We start from the raw sequence: 15,362 nt of genomic DNA, 5'->3' as shown, positions 1-15,362 counted from the left end.
GCATAAATTATGACCCAAATTTGGAAACCATTGAATTTCTCGAATTGGGTCTTTGCGATTTTGGTGAAACTCTGTTCAGCGCAAGGCACTAATGCGCACTATGTGTAGCCGAGAGATTTTCACGAAAAAATGCCGGCAACAGCAGATTTTCGACTCAGACCTCAAAGGGGCGTGGCATTATAACCACGTGACATTTACTCCGATCGCCAAAAATTTTATGTTATATTGTAGATTGATCTATATGTTATCCATTCTATGTGTTAGACTTACGATAAAAGTAAAGGTGGGGATACCAGAGAGCTTCAAAGTAGAATGGTACCCCCCCAAAAAAACTGGGTTGAGTGACCTTAAAGCAGCTGTGTTAAGTCTTTCAATTGTTATGGTAATTTTTTGTGATTAAAATGGCCAGATTGGATGCCAAATTGCTATGTAGTAATATTGGATCATTGTGTTCGGGAGTCGTGTTTAACTTCGAACGCGATCAGCGAGGCGAAACGCAAAAGCTAAGCAACATCTTTCAGAGCAATGTGTCTTTTTCGCTTGGGTGAGTTTGATAGGCTAAAATTGAAATGAGCTGCTGATATACTGAACTATTTTTTAACGTTGCATGAGGGGCTTTGACCTGCTCAGGGATCAGTAGGGAGCCACGGGTTGACGTCACACGATATTTACTTTTGGGACCTAGAATTCTGTTATAATTCAAACGAAGCACATTAGCGAAGGTGTTGGGGTACTCACCTCTTTCAGGTGTCAAAGTGCAATTATTCTCAGCTGAGGGATGTTAATATGTCACGTCATTGCCATAAAAATAAAGATAAGTTATAGCGGGAAAAACATTCATTTCGCTCCATTACTGCGCGCGTGCGACAACTTGAAACAGCAATTCATCGCTGGTTAAATCAATCGCATTTCTATCTCAGCCCTCCGTGAACTAAGAAAACGTACAGTATCAGCAATCTATGTATGTGGCTGCAAGGTAGGTGGATTTCTGTTTTTGAGACGGCATCGCCACTCAAATATTTCGAGTGATTAAAGAAACGCCGGGTTAGCCAAGAGCTTAAAGATCGCGCAAATCTTATTATGACAAACGAGTTCCTTTGACGGAGTTCACTCAATCGGTCATATAATATTGAGAATGTGTCTAAACGTATACGACTAATTATAATGACTATAAAATAAGTAGTGTAAGCGAGTTCGAAGAACACGCGAGGTTTAATTCGCATAATTTACCGTGATTACATTTGGTCCAAATGTCAATAGCATAGACAAACATTGATAGAACCGCAGACGATCGATAGGTCAAACATATTCTATCATTGGCCGAATTTATACTAGAGACGAGTTATCCTTCTAGACGGATTAATTCGTCTAAGTATAAATCCGAAGACGAATTTTGACGAATAATTTGTCTAGATATTTATTTATTTATCCGAGGAAACATTGCGAGTGAAAAGTGGAAACTTCGCCAAAAAAACATCTACGTTCCGTCTTAAGACATAAATTTAGAAGAAATTCTTCCCAAACCAGCGGGGTACTGCATTCCTGAGTAGTGCTAAGCTTATCATTTCAAAAAACACGTGCAACGGGTTAAAACCCTAAAGTAGCACTTGACCTTATCTTAATGAGATAGAGATAAAAGACTATGACACCATAGGAGCTAAGTACCTCACTTCAAATTAATGGGGTCCCCCTGTTCTGTTGCACTTTGAAATAATCGTAGCACTTCGTAACACCTGTCACACTTTGTAATAAAATTGTTGCACTTTGTAATACCTGTCGAACTCTGTAATAACACTTGTCGCACTTTGTAATAAAAAAAGCTGTCGCACATTGTAACAACAGATTTGATGGGCTCCTGCAACAGACCATCGCACTCTGTAATAAATTAAGCTTAGTGACAGAATAATAAATCAATTATTGAACTCGGTTATCGCAAAATAGCGTGATTTGCCAGTGTCTAGCCTCCCACGCAGGCGTTTTTAGGGGAGCTGTCTGGCAGATCACGATATTTTGCTCAACCTCGTTCAGTAATTGTTGATTATTTTTTTTCTCCCGCTCCATCATCAGGAGGCGTGCCATATCCGACGCTGACCAACACAGAGTCGTATCGACTCTACGGCAGTGGATATCCTATGAAAAGGCCAGACATGTGCTGTGATGACGTATACGTTTCTTCACCATTGTCATCTTAAAGTTTATAAATAGATATTATTTTCCCTGAAAACCTACATTATGCACAATAGATACGAGTTAGGGACTGACTGTTGAAAAGATGACCCTTGCTCTCGTCCCAGTTTCTTTCAGCTGATCGAAAAACTGGAGGTGATAATGCAGAGGGATGCACAATTTTTTTGTGGGGAGGAGCGTTGAGTGACGTCACAGAAAACGACTGTGTTGCAGACCAATATTCCACTTTTGTCTTAATACTTTGCAAAAGTGATAAAATAATGCTAATTTCTACCATGAATATGAGATGTTACAGTACGATTAGACTCATTGTTTCGCTCATCACTTTGCTTCATCCTTTGGCATTTCTCATTTCAAGTTGAAATTACAATAGTTATTTATGTAAATCGTTTGATCGGTCAATACATCAGGGCCTTAGTCTGAGACTTCCCTGTTATAACCTAAGGGACGAGGTTATAAATTATTTATTATATGGCCTTTTCATTATGTACCTGAGCCTGCGATCAATTAAAACCAACAACTTAAAAAATCACGTCATATCATGTGACACTGGTCTGGGGATACCTTTCAATTGACAATAAGATGGTTGTTCATAAGGATGCCCACTATCAAATTAAACACAGCTTGTTTATACCTTGGACACCTTGCTACTAATGCCCGGTTGTTTAAAAAAATAATGCCCGCTTAGCAGCCAATCAGGAGCACGTGTACTATTGTAGCCATATAATAAATTACATTACATGGGTTATAACACACTGGCGTTATACTGGCCCATATGATTCCGGTTGACAATCCTACTCACTGATGTGAAGACTGTTTTAGACCGTTCTTTGCTCCCCCTCGTGTGTACAGCAGTCTAACGTATCGTCTCTGGGGGTTTAATTTAGCACATAATATATTTTTTCCAAGGTACGCAGTTATAACTTTTTTAAAAGGCGTGATAACTCAGCTATACTAAGATTTTTTAACCTTTCAGTGCCATGGCCAATAAGTGACTTACGATAATTAAAAAGCCACGCTATTTTGTTTTGTACCCTACCAGTCCAGTCCTTATCGACACTACTGTAATAACGGTAGACCTATTGCTATATAAAATTTTGGTTATGACAACAGCTGTGGCCTGTCCACGCGTATAGACTGTGCGAGGGGGGGGGGGGGGGGGGGGAAGAGAGGAGACTCTGGCAATGGAGCTGCAATGGTAGAAATCTTCAAGGCCCTTGTTTTTGACTTACCGAAAAAAACTTTCAAAAATAAATTTTTAAGGCTTTAGGCTTTTATTAGCTTGGTTAAGTCTTTATTCGAGTTCCAGGACCAATTTAATCTCTGATTGGTCAAATATTGACAGCTGACTTCTCCCGTCAAAACTTAGCATCAAGAAATTTGTCATTATTTGTCATTATTATTACTTAACATTTCGCGTTCTTCTACTACCGCCACAAAATGAAAGGCAGCCTCAAGATTGTTAACTGTTCTATTAAAAGCTTGTTTATTTGTTTATTTAGTATTTTCGTATTTGGTTGAACAAAGCATCACATAAAGTCATTGGGGATTTCAACTGCGATGTAGTCTTGGCAAGAATTATTTTCCAACCCTACTATCGTGATCAAACTTGATTCAAAATAGTGTTTGCTGTAAACGCTTTTTTCAAAATTTTAAGTGGGATTGCAGGATTTTTTTCTTAAATCAACCAATCCGTCCCTTACAAGGTATGAAGGAGGGCTCTTAAACCTAATTTTAATTCATAGCTTTTTTGGTTGAAAGTTCAATTGTTCCTCTTATAATTATTATCAGTATATAAACGGAAGCTTCACTGTTAAGTCTGGCTAAATCTATTTAGTATATACTAAAACAGTGGATAGTACTCCTTTTGAAGAAATTTCCCCGCAAGAGCTAAACAAATGCCTTCAAAAGTTTCAATTGTCGGCGGTTTGGTCATTGCGCGCCAAAATTGTAATCGTTGGCAACAGTAAATGAGTTCAAATCATCATCTCGCTGTTTTAGTATATACTAAAACAATTACCCACCTCAGTGTAGGTGGCTAGTGGTGGTTCTTGATGTCGCCGCTTTGCGGCCTCGGTCACTAACCACCTCCACTTCGGTGAATAATTGTTTTATATAGCAGTTTCAGTTGCGTTCTTGCTCCATTAAAGCCTACGCATGCACCTTCCTCGAGAGTTACCCTTAGTATAGACTGCATCATAAACTATAATCCATTAATTAATCTATGGTCCACTTGTAAAGCGCGCTTTCAGTGTTCTTTTGGTTATCATTCCCTGAATTAGCCATAGCCAGATAAGTATGACCCTTATGTTCAAATGACGTTATATCCATCACTCCAGTGGTGGAAATCTTTTGAAATGTTGTGAACTGGCCATGAGAGAACATATATATATACAGCGGGGACATTGCCTTGTTGTACGGATCAGCCAAACCTAGAAAGTTTTGGCCACAAGTCACAAATGGATGCAAGCCCCACCCTGCAGCATTAAGAAAGATCAGGTAAAACCCAAACTGAGTGCCATTCCACTCGTAAATTAACGGGTTCTCGTTTGGAGAGGAGATGGTCAGAAACGCATTATCACTTATATTAAAGAATTTTAAATCATTTGCTTTCGGAAGAGTCTGTAGTTTGAAGAAGCTTTTCCCTGACCACTTGTAAACGACTGAATCTTTGACGTAATTGGCAAAAGCGATGTAGCTTTCATCATTAATTAGAAACGCGACACTTTTATTACTTCCGTCTGTTGCTACCTCCTGAAAGAGTTCAAACCTTTTGTTTTTCCACCTGTAGATGACAGAGTTTATACTATTTGTAACGTCGTGGTAAAGATTTGATACGGCAAGAAATGGTTCTTTGTCTGCTATGAAAAAACTAAAGCCATTTGCTCCTTGCGTAGTAAAGTTTTGAAAAGCGACAAACAATTTTCCATTCCAACGATAAATAACAGAGTTCAGTCTGTGCGTAACTCCATTGTAACCATTAGCAACAGCAAGGTAATGTTCATCAGAAATTTTGAAATATTCCACGTCTTGCCCTCCATTTGTACTTATGTTCTGATAAGGAGAGAATTTCCTGGTCGAATCGTTGAACTTGTATATGAAAGAGTCTGTGTTGTATTTTCCGGCGATGTCACTTTTGTAGTTTGCGAAGGCGAGAAACAGATTTCCATTGATGGTGAAATGTTCCACAGCGTGAGCTGAGCTGGTTGGTAAATCTTGGTATTTTTCAAAGTGATAACTGCAACAATCTGAATAAGGAAACGAAAGAGCACAATTCAGCACCGAAATAATCCATTCTTTGGAACTGCAGAAATGGAAAAGGACCGAACTAAGTTTGTAGTCGAATATCACTAGTAATCAGTGGCTGTCAAGAGTCTACTATGTAACTAAATCATAGCGAATTATACAATAACTAGACTGCCTCCCTCCCCCCTTACTGCCTTTTTTTTTGGCTCATATCTCTCTCGCCGTCCCCACGATCTGAACGCTTGGAGCGCTAAAAGGGAATTAACCTTAGCCACCCCGCGCAAGGAAAAATTAAATGAAAAAAAATCATGCACGCCAATTAACCCTAAAAAATATTCATGCTACGGCCTAAAAAAATTCATACAAAGAATTTCATAGCGAAAACAAATTCCTGCGGCTCAAAAATTCCCCACCAACCCCCCCCCCCATAACTTTTCTAATGGTCCGTCCCTAAGTTAAAAACAATCATGTATAAAGGAAATAAAACACTGCTGAGGCCAAGGAACGTATGTTGATGCGGCTTAAAAAGACGCATTATTGATTCGTGGAAGCGGAAAGTAAACGAGCGCTGTAACGACAATTATTATCAGGGGCATATTGAAAGAATCTGAACAAGTAAGTTTCAATCCTTTTCTTGGTCTTTATCCTTCGACGCAAATCTTTTGTTGCCCCCAAAGACAAACGTTAATACCTACAACTCAAGTATAAAGTATTCCTTAACAAAAAGAGGGCACCACAATTTTTGTTTACTTTTGCAAAGATACTTCTTTTTCAAAACTACTTACTAAAAGCACAAGACCCGGCTGTCAAGGAGAAATCGTCAATTGCTATGTCACCCCTGTAATCGTTGCCAACTACCCCTTCAAATGTCACCTGTGGTAAAAGAAAATAATTCTGATAATTTAGATACTGCAGGGTAATAGGAAGGAGAGTTTGACTAATAGTCGCGGGTCGCGGGTCCACAGTCGCGGTCGCGGGTCCACAGTCGCGGTTGCGGGTCCAAAGTCGCGGTCGCGGGTCCAAAGTCGCGGTCGCGGGTCCAATGTCGCGGCAGGGGAAAATGATTTGGGGTTCGAGGTAACTAAATGAAAACGAGTGATATGAAAAAAATATGAAGGGAAAAAATCGTTTTTATGCATGATACTCTACGGTAGCCAATTTACAGGTTACGGATGTTAGAGTCAACAAAATAATGTCTCAAGAAAAGACGTAAAAGAAAAAGCTGGCCGACTTTTGTGTTCACCGCAAGTTCATTTTGTTTTCTTTCTATCGGGCCCAGTTATCTATAAATTCAGCTTTGAATGTACTTATGCATAACAGTATCTGATAAAAAATGTTACCCTGAGTTGCCATTGTTTTCTTCTTGTCTATGAATTGCTGACAAATTCTTAGGGGTGCATTCACTGAAAAATGTGCGATATACTTCATAGACTATAAATCATATACGTTACAACAACTTAAAACCTTTTATAAAAAAAGGGCTAACTCGGGCTCGAAAAGCTACGAGTCTGTCGGTAGAAGAAACGAGAACTGTTTCAATTTTAACAAATGTTTTCGGCAAAAATAAAGAAAACGCTTGTTGAAAAACTTCCTGGTCGCGAACTCCCAAAATAAACTCTTTGCTCAAGTAACTGGAAAGAGGAGGAGAGACGTTGGGCTTTAAGTGCCAGTAAAGTACATTCAAGTGGATATTCAAGGCATGAATTTAATATAGAAACAAGTAATAATCCACAGCAAGAGGGGATAAAGCTCGAGCTTTATCCTCTCTTGTCCACAGAAAGGAGTTTGTTCCCACTAACGATTGAAATCCGGAATCCAAGTTCTTTCTACTGACAAAGACTCTGGAATTACTTACCTAATTTATTGTCTTTTCTTAGCTCTGGTGGAGTTGATAACTTACCGTTTTCAGTGTCTGGCTTACTTTCTTTTTCAGCTTCATGATATCGGGCGTTATTATTTCCTTACCTACTTACTCACTTGGTTATTTACGATGCATGTTTTCAAGATTTGACTGAGACGCACATTGAATGGCTTCCTATTGTCAGGTTGTCCTGGTTGCCATTTAGGTGAAGAGAACAAGAAGTTATATTGAACATTCCGGGTTGCCGTCTCAGTTGTAAAAAGAAAATCTTGCTTCGAGGAACAGACTCCTTTCTGTGGATTATTACTTGTTTCCATATTAAATTCATGCCTTGAATACCGCTTGAATGAAGTTTCATGCGCCTGTTTACATTTTCTTTTAGTTTTGTCGAAAACATTTGTTAAATATAAGAGTTCTCGTTTCTTCTACCGACAGACTCGTAGCTTTTTGAACCCGAGTTCGCTTTTTTTTAAAAAAGGCTTTAAGTTGTTGTAACGTTTATAATCTGTAGTCTATGAAGTGTATCGCATATTTTTCAGTAAATGAACCCCTAAGCATTTGTGAGCAATTCATCGACAAGAAAAAAGCATGGTAATTTATGGTAACTTTTTTATCAGATACTGTTATGCATAAGTATAACTGGGCCCGATAGAAAGAAAACAAAATAAACTTGCGTTGAACACAGAAGTCGGCCAGCTTTTTTTTTTTAGGTCTTTTCTTGAGACATTATTTTGTTGACTCTAACATCCGTAACCTGTAAATTGGCAACCGTGGAGTATCGTGCATAAAAAAGAGTTTTTCCCTTTATATTGTGTTCATATCAGCCGTTTTCACTCAGCTGTTACCTCGAACCCCAAATCATTTTTCCCTGCCGCGACACTGGACCCGCGACCGCGACTTTGGACCCGCGACCGCGACATTGGAGCCACGACCGCGACATTGGACCCGCGACCGCGACTTTGGACCCGCGACCGCGACTTTGGACCCGCGACCCGCGACTATTAGTCAAACTCTGGCTCGAAATGTGCATAATCCTACGTAGGCGTTTACTGCTTTATTCGGCACTGTTCTATGAAAGGTGTAATCAGTCTGAAAGCGCCGCTGTTCGTGACTTGAAGAGAAAGTATGTTGTACTGAAATTACAGTGAAACCTCTCGGTACGGACACCTCTGTATTACGGACAGTTTCCAATTTCCCGAAAAAATTTATATTTTTTTAAAAAGAAAAAATTTTATATTTTCTTAAAAAGAAAAAAAACCCTCTATAATACGGACTCTCTCTAATACGGACAATGGACACTAAATCTCGGCCCAAGAGAGTAAATCGGTATAAACTTAACCTCTTTATTACGGACACTGCGCTGATCAGGTGAATCCCGAATCCCGATCAGGTGAATCTGCAAAGGGTGAATCCCGTCTGGCTGATAAGCTATGCAAGGTGACTTCAAAAGCCCAGTCGCTGTATATCAAAGAACGATTTGCAAAAAGGTGTACAGAGGAACGTAACCGACTTTTTTAAATCTTGAATAACTACAGATCGCATAAAGATCTTTTCTATTACATTTCGTACTCTATAGTTACTGTTTATTGCACTTACAAAATAGCGAAAGACTCTTTCAGAATTGTGCTTTACGTTACAACTTTTTAGATGCAGCATTGCGCTGTAGCTCGTTTCGTTTTGAAACAGTGATTTGTCTACGAATGTACGTACGTCGCTGATATGTACAAAGTTGAATGCTACTGAAAAACAGAGTCTTTGTACTGGGAATTGCTAATTGATTAACTTAAATGACTACTACTCAACACTAACTGTAAGTGCAGTCATAAAAGTGACGTCATCGTAATGACCTTTTTTATACGAACACCTCTTTAATACGGACAAGTCGCTCTGTCCGTTCGGTGTCCGTATTAAAGAGGTTCGACTGTAGTGACAAAATGTTATTATGGAATGATATATATACTTAACAGTGTCAAATTAAAGCTAATGGTAAGATGCAGCTGAAGATGCAGTCTGACAATAGTAGCAGTCGATCGATCGAGTCAACTAATTTCGTTTTCTTTTTAACTGACAAGTACAAAAAAAAGGAAATTCATGACTAAAGTAAGATTCGGAACATGCTTAGACTCCAAAGCCAAATAAAAAAGATATGCTCAAATATTCCTAGTGTCTTTTTAACTTCCTCTATTACTACCTTCAGTGGACACCGTTTTCCCATCGTTGAGGATCTCGGCTCAGTTAGATTAAGAGAGATAAAAGATAAAGCTTATTACCCTATGCAATCCCACAATAGCTGATACATTTATACTGGCTTTATACCACTTGTCTTCTCTATCACCGCTTCTAGAGAACACTACTTTTTCGTTTATGGTGACTTTCAGGCTTCCAATAGCTGCACCAGACATATGGTAATAGAATTCAAGACACATGTGCCCTGGGAATGCAAGAGGAGGACTGTACAATTTTGCATTATCTTCTCGTTTTCGTGGACTGGATGCTTCTATGTACATGAAATAACCTTTAAAGAGATGAAGATCAACATAGAGTAACAAATACTTAACCAGACAGTGCGGACTATCCAATTTTGCTACATCATCTATTTTTTTTGTTGACAAGATATATACACGTCTATAACTTACAAGGGGATACAACTGGGTGTACGGATAGCGAGAAGAGAAAAAAAATAACCTATCCGAGAGCGCACTAAAAAAGTTTCCATGTGACTTTAAAAAGATGACCCTCACTGACTAAACGATGAGAATGATCAAAGTAGGGTGCCTTCTTAAAAAAAAGTTGCTAAGAAGTCCTTCTTTCGGGAATTGAGAGAAACAGGAAACGCTACAAGACATGAACATAGCCCCCCCCCCCCCCCCCCCCGATGAAAAGAGTGACTGCAACGTCTCATTGTACTAAGTGGCACGAAATTAGATATTCTCGCCTGACATTTTCAAGAGATAAATACGAAAGCAGCTAAAATAACTAACAAAAGACAATTAAACCAAAGAAAGTGGTTGTGGCATCAAGTAGAACAACTTGCAACATTAAAACTAACAATATTTTCATAACAAAAGTGAAATGTGCAGCAGACTGCTCTTACATTAGTTTAATACATGTTATATTTCTCTTTGCTAATAGTAGGACTGCCTCATAGTAAGTTTCTAGATTTTACCGCACGATCGCAAATTTAGAGTTCACCTGTCATGTCTCCAGTGGTGTGATCAAAAGAAGGTCCTGTACCGGGAGAAGGTGTCTTGCCTTTATGTCGAGTCCAGTCAAACTTGTCATCTGTGCCTTGCTCAAAACCGCACAAAGATATATCAAAGTTGCATGTCACTTCTAGATGAAGACAGTGAAGAGAAACAAATAAATGCTCACGTTATCAATTGTGCCTTTTTCTGCTCATATGATCGAGTTGGCCGTACAAATCTTAGGCGTTCTACAGTCCTAGTAGGGGCAATTAACAAAGGCACTTCGGAGCAAAGGTGTTTAGTAATCAGCCTTCCCGCCCTTTAACCCTGCTCCAAAGTGCCTTTGTTGATAGGCTTTAAAAAGCCGATTATCATGCAAGCGGTGTCTGGGAACAAACTCCACCGGGAAAAATTGTCATTCAAGTCTTCTGAATCGGCTAGAAATGCTACTTGAACCGGTTCATTTTAGACTGTTATATTTTCAGTCTCGATGACTCTCGCTTTTTGGCGTTGTATCACGCTGGGTCTTCAGTCTTGCTGTCTTGTTTCTCCGCCTAATCTTTTACCACTTACTTATCGGAGTGTCCAAAACTAAAGTTACCAGTTCAAATCCCGCTTGCTAACTTACAATTCAGGGCTATGAATTTGAATACGTTCCCACACCTCTTGCCTCTGGAGGTGTTGGAATGTTTATTTATGAAAAATTAAATGAATTACAATAGAAAAAACCTCTAATAAAGCATTTCAAGCGTTACGGATTGAAATGCCTTTTGCTAAAAAGAAAAATGTAATATGTGGTGTGACTTACAGACAATACAACTCTCCAGACCTTTTTCAAAGGTGTTTTGAAGAAACTATAGAGAAACTTACTCCAACAGGAAGTAAGTACCCTGGATAAACCATTTACTAACCCAATTTTAATCAGAGCTGTTTCGTCCTTTAGAGTGAGTTTTACTTAATAAAATTTTATTCCCAGAAAGATTAGTCTACCTACCTTCACAACTGGCTTCAATTTCAATGACAAATTCATCAATTGATTTCCTGGCTCTTTCCAGCTTCTCATTTATCTCGTTCTTTTTTTGGTTTATATAATTGGAGTAGTCTGCAAAAATTACTTGGCAGTTATTACGTACTGTGGGTTGTTATGGTTATTTACATGGTGCGCAGAAAAATTGATATAAAGAATATATATTGAAAATTCAACATTTTTTAAAAAAATTAATCTTGTACTCATGGAGTTTCAGTTGTAAATGTGTTCGAGTTAAAGTTTGTCCCGTTTTATCATAAAGTTTTGAGTTCTTCTGCTAACGAGCAGCAGCAAGCTCAGGCTTCTTCTAAAAAATAATATATTCCACGAATGATAACGTTCTGTAGTTAATTCATCACGTTTACATTTTGTCATTCGTAAACAATAGCTGCAAGAATATGATTACTAAGTTGAGCAATCAGAGCTCCTGAACAGATTCTGGACTGATTCAACGTCATCAGTATGGAATTTCCATCGTTGAAGCGCAGACGTCTCTCCCGCGAAACGGCTTTAGCGGCAAGGAGAAAGGGGAGACGGCTGTATTCGCAGGCGAGGCAAAGATTGAAAACTCTGATTCAGCAGGTCAATTCTTGGAATTTTAACATTCTGCCCAAGGTAAAAATAGAAATTTCAATATCTGGTAGCTTTAGGCTTAGCTAGATAATTCCGGATTTTTGGGGGGAGATCTTAGGCATCAAAAAGAGTTTTAGAAAATCTCAGGAATTTTAGAAAAAACTAGAGCAATTTGAACATTCAGCCAAAATTTCGGCTACATTTCACAGACAAAAACGTGGACAAAAGGATTTTTTGTACTCCTACTAACCAAGAGAGGGCTCATTCCGCTCGCATGCTACAGCAGTGTCTAGAGCACTGTCCATTGAGCAAAACCAACCGAGCGGTTTATCATCAGTCATGTATACTATAACTAACCAGCGGTTATTCAGCAAAAGGTGCCCTTGGTATAAAAACGAAATTTTTTTGAGAACTTTTGGGAATTTTAGAGAGTTTTTTTTTTGAGAATTTTAGACATTTCTAAAAGAATTTTAAAGCTTTTTTCAGGGAAATTATGGCAAGAATTTTGGGCCATTAAAATTTCCATATACTAATCCTACTAAGTAATTCACCTGTAACTATGATCTCTATGATATATATAAATAAAATTAGAAGACTAGATCGCCGCCGATCTTCTTAAAACCCTTCAACATTACAACTACAACTATCCCGCAATTCCTTTTACGACGACTTTACAATAACATTTTTTTAGAAAAGAACACTCCTTTGATAAATTATTGAAAACAAAAAGATAAATGTTAACATTATACAAAATTCATTATACCAGTGCTTAACATCTTTCCTGTTCATCATTTTTTATGATGACAAGCAAAGATCCAACAATTTCGGTGCAAATGTGCCCGCAACGCGATCAAATGGGCTTCATAGAAACCAGGGCCGAGTAGTTCAAAGCTGGGTTAAGATAACCCAAGGTTAGTGCGATATTTGAATTCAGTTGTGAAAGCTTGGAAAGCATTTCAGTTTTAATTCCTTTTGTCTACAAGTTGATGATTGGAGACTCTAAAAATAACAGAGAAATTATCCGAGAAAATGCTTTTGAAAACAAGAGAAAGAAACTCGGGTTAGATTTAAACCCCGGGTTAAGCGCTAATCGGCCTTCGAACAACTGGGCCCAGGGGCTTTCACAGAGAGCTCCAGGGGAGCATTCAATGCATGGCTTCAGAGAGCACCTTGCATGTACACAATGACCAGTCAACCATGCAAAGTGGTTTAAACAGGGAGGCTGCACTCAATGCGTCCGAATTGGAATTGATGTGAACGTCTACAATTTGAATTTTTTTGTACCGATTTTCATGATCATATGCTATATTACCTTGAAGATTTAGAGCCTGCTGTACTTTTATCAGCATTGGGAACATTATAAATAGAACGGTGATCATTGTCTTCGTAGCATCCATCTTCGAATCTGCGAAAAACGACAGCGCACACTGTTTGCCTTTTTTATGTCATTCATTGACAAAAAGTACAAACAAAGGTGTTTAGTTCGTATTCTGATGGCGACTGAGGTACTTTAAAGAAAAATAAACACTAACTTAATTATCAAGCCCGTAGTAGGAGCTTAATCCTTTCACAAATAGCCTTCGTAACAAATAAGCTAAAATTTGGCGTGAGGTTTTCAAACATGGAAGTTGGTTTTGGACATTGACATAAAAGTTTACATCGACAAGTGCTCTCAAGTTCGAATCTTAAAACTACGTGTTCCTCGAATTTTTATTTATTTATTTTTTGCGATTAAGCAACATCGGGGCAGCAGGGACGTTGCGTCATCAGTACATGTAAACTAAAATATTTGTCGAGGTAAGACGTCGCACAATGGCTTTACTGACTGTTTATCACCACTCAAACCACAACTGTCGTCCGTTGTTTTCCACGATCCACGCCATTATAAATTGATGCCAATATTTACAGGTAAAATAAAGTTTTATGCGTACGTGTTGCTAAATGCGTACACGCGGAGGCTCTAAGTGCGTACGTGATGCTTTTGCCACCATGTTGTTTACCTAAGCATGTCTTTCTCTCAAGTTCTGCAATTTTAATAATATTAATAAACTCTAGAAAAGGAGATCTTAGGGCAGAACTAGAAAAGGTGGACAAGCCCTTCTTTTTCATCGCCACAGAATGCGCAGTTAGAGTTGTTTTCTAGTCCGAATTTGGTCAGAAAGTCATCAGGCATTTCTTCTATCACTGTTCTATCTATAGTAAAGGTTTCGAAATTCGCCACCTTTTATGAATCTCTTACTCAACAATTTCGCAAGTGGATAAGTTACAACTGTAGTAACGGTCTATACGAGTCAAAATTTTAACCAGGGGGATTGATTTTACATTTCGCTTTTGCCCAAATTTTTGTTTCAAATATCCTATTCCTAAAAATTCGTACGTGTGTTAGCATAATTGAGGAAATGTTTTAGGAAGTTGTAATGTAACATCTGTGTTGTCTCTAAATTGAAATATATTTGCTCGACTGATTTATTTAGCTTGCCTCAAATGGTATTGTTTGTCTTTCAATTACTCTTTTTCCGTAATTCTATGAAAAGATCGCTAAGTTCTGTTGGTACTTCTCTAGCGTTAAGGCTTTTAGCTATCAAGATAGTTTACAAACCCACGGAGCCATAAAGCTGTTTTCCTAGTTTTAGTTGTACCCCGGGGGGTACTGCCATATATGGGCTATGTAGGTATGTGCCGCTGTGAAGGGTATGGCTTTCAAGCAGTTTACTCTAGGATAGGGTATATAAATCAGCACATTTGGGTCTAGAAGAAGGGATCATTTTTCAGGAAACTGAGCAGTTGGTTGAAGATTTTATCTAGACTAGGAAAACAGCTACTCTAGGATAGGAGGGATTTGGGGAGGTTTATACTCTAGTCTAGGGTAGCAAAATTTAGCTGAACTGGCTCTGTTATAGGTTAAGGGTTCCAGGGTCCCAGCGGCACATCCCCACCCAGAAATTCCTAAAGTACCTCGCCCCCCCCCCCCCCCCCCGAGTTGTATCTTTTGGTTTCTTTTCACGCTCCTCGTCATGATTTGTAATTTAAGTGGATAAGTCTCTTTTTTCTGTGCAGTTCTTCCGATCTTCGATCGCGTTCTATTAATATACTCAATTACTGCTAGAATTTTATTTCCCTTGAAATTTTCCGCTTTCATAACTAGCTCCAAAGTTGATTGATTGCTCAGAACGTAGTGAATTGACAGATGGTAACAAGTAAATAATCGATCGCCAAAAAAATATATCAGACCTGTTACTTGATTGGAGCACCATAAAAAATTCACATTTCTCGGCATGTTAAT

At 38.6% G+C, this 15,362-nt stretch overlaps 1 protein-coding gene and 2 long non-coding RNA genes across 3 annotated transcripts in view; all 3 read right to left on the bottom strand.

The window, feature by feature from the left end:
* The window catches only part of LOC140950873 (uncharacterized), a 373,771-nt gene that overhangs the window by 296,810 nt on the left and 61,599 nt on the right, over window positions 1-15,362 (bottom strand). The gene's annotated exons all lie outside the window — the stretch shown is intronic.
* Window positions 3,464-10,236, bottom strand: LOC140950670 (uncharacterized). The gene is made up of 4 exons (XM_073399918.1): window positions 10,230-10,236; window positions 9,565-9,809; window positions 6,219-6,306; window positions 3,464-5,435 (listed from the first exon to the last, which is right to left on the bottom strand). Exons 1-4 carry the CDS (start codon window positions 10,234-10,236, stop codon window positions 4,405-4,407), a joined length of 1,371 nt encoding a protein of 456 aa, XP_073256019.1. The 3' UTR covers window positions 3,464-4,404.
* LOC140950723 (uncharacterized) lies at window positions 10,496-13,481 on the bottom strand. The gene is made up of 3 exons (XR_012167206.1): window positions 13,392-13,481; window positions 11,474-11,581; window positions 10,496-10,627 (listed from the first exon to the last, which is right to left on the bottom strand). It is a non-coding gene; the product is annotated as an uncharacterized lncRNA (long non-coding RNA).

Source organism: Porites lutea, chromosome 10 (assembly GCF_958299795.1).
Source record: "Porites lutea chromosome 10, jaPorLute2.1, whole genome shotgun sequence".
NCBI lineage: Eukaryota > Metazoa > Cnidaria > Anthozoa > Scleractinia > Poritidae > Porites > Porites lutea.
Note: the sequence above shows the minus strand (reverse complement) of the source record. Positions and strands in the feature narration are given on the sequence as shown.

What these genes read in the sequence shown, in the direction of transcription:
- LOC140950670 (XM_073399918.1), bottom strand. An exon ending in CTATTGTGGGATTGCATAGG is followed by an intron (nt 6,307 to 9,564) that starts GTAATAAGCTTT and finishes CTTTTACCACAG; the next exon opens with GTGACATTTGAAGGGGTAGT. An exon ending in AGCCGGGTCTTGTGCTTTTA is followed by an intron (nt 5,436 to 6,218) that starts GTAAGTAGTTTT and finishes TTCCTTATTCAG; the next exon opens with ATTGTTGCAGTTATCACTTT.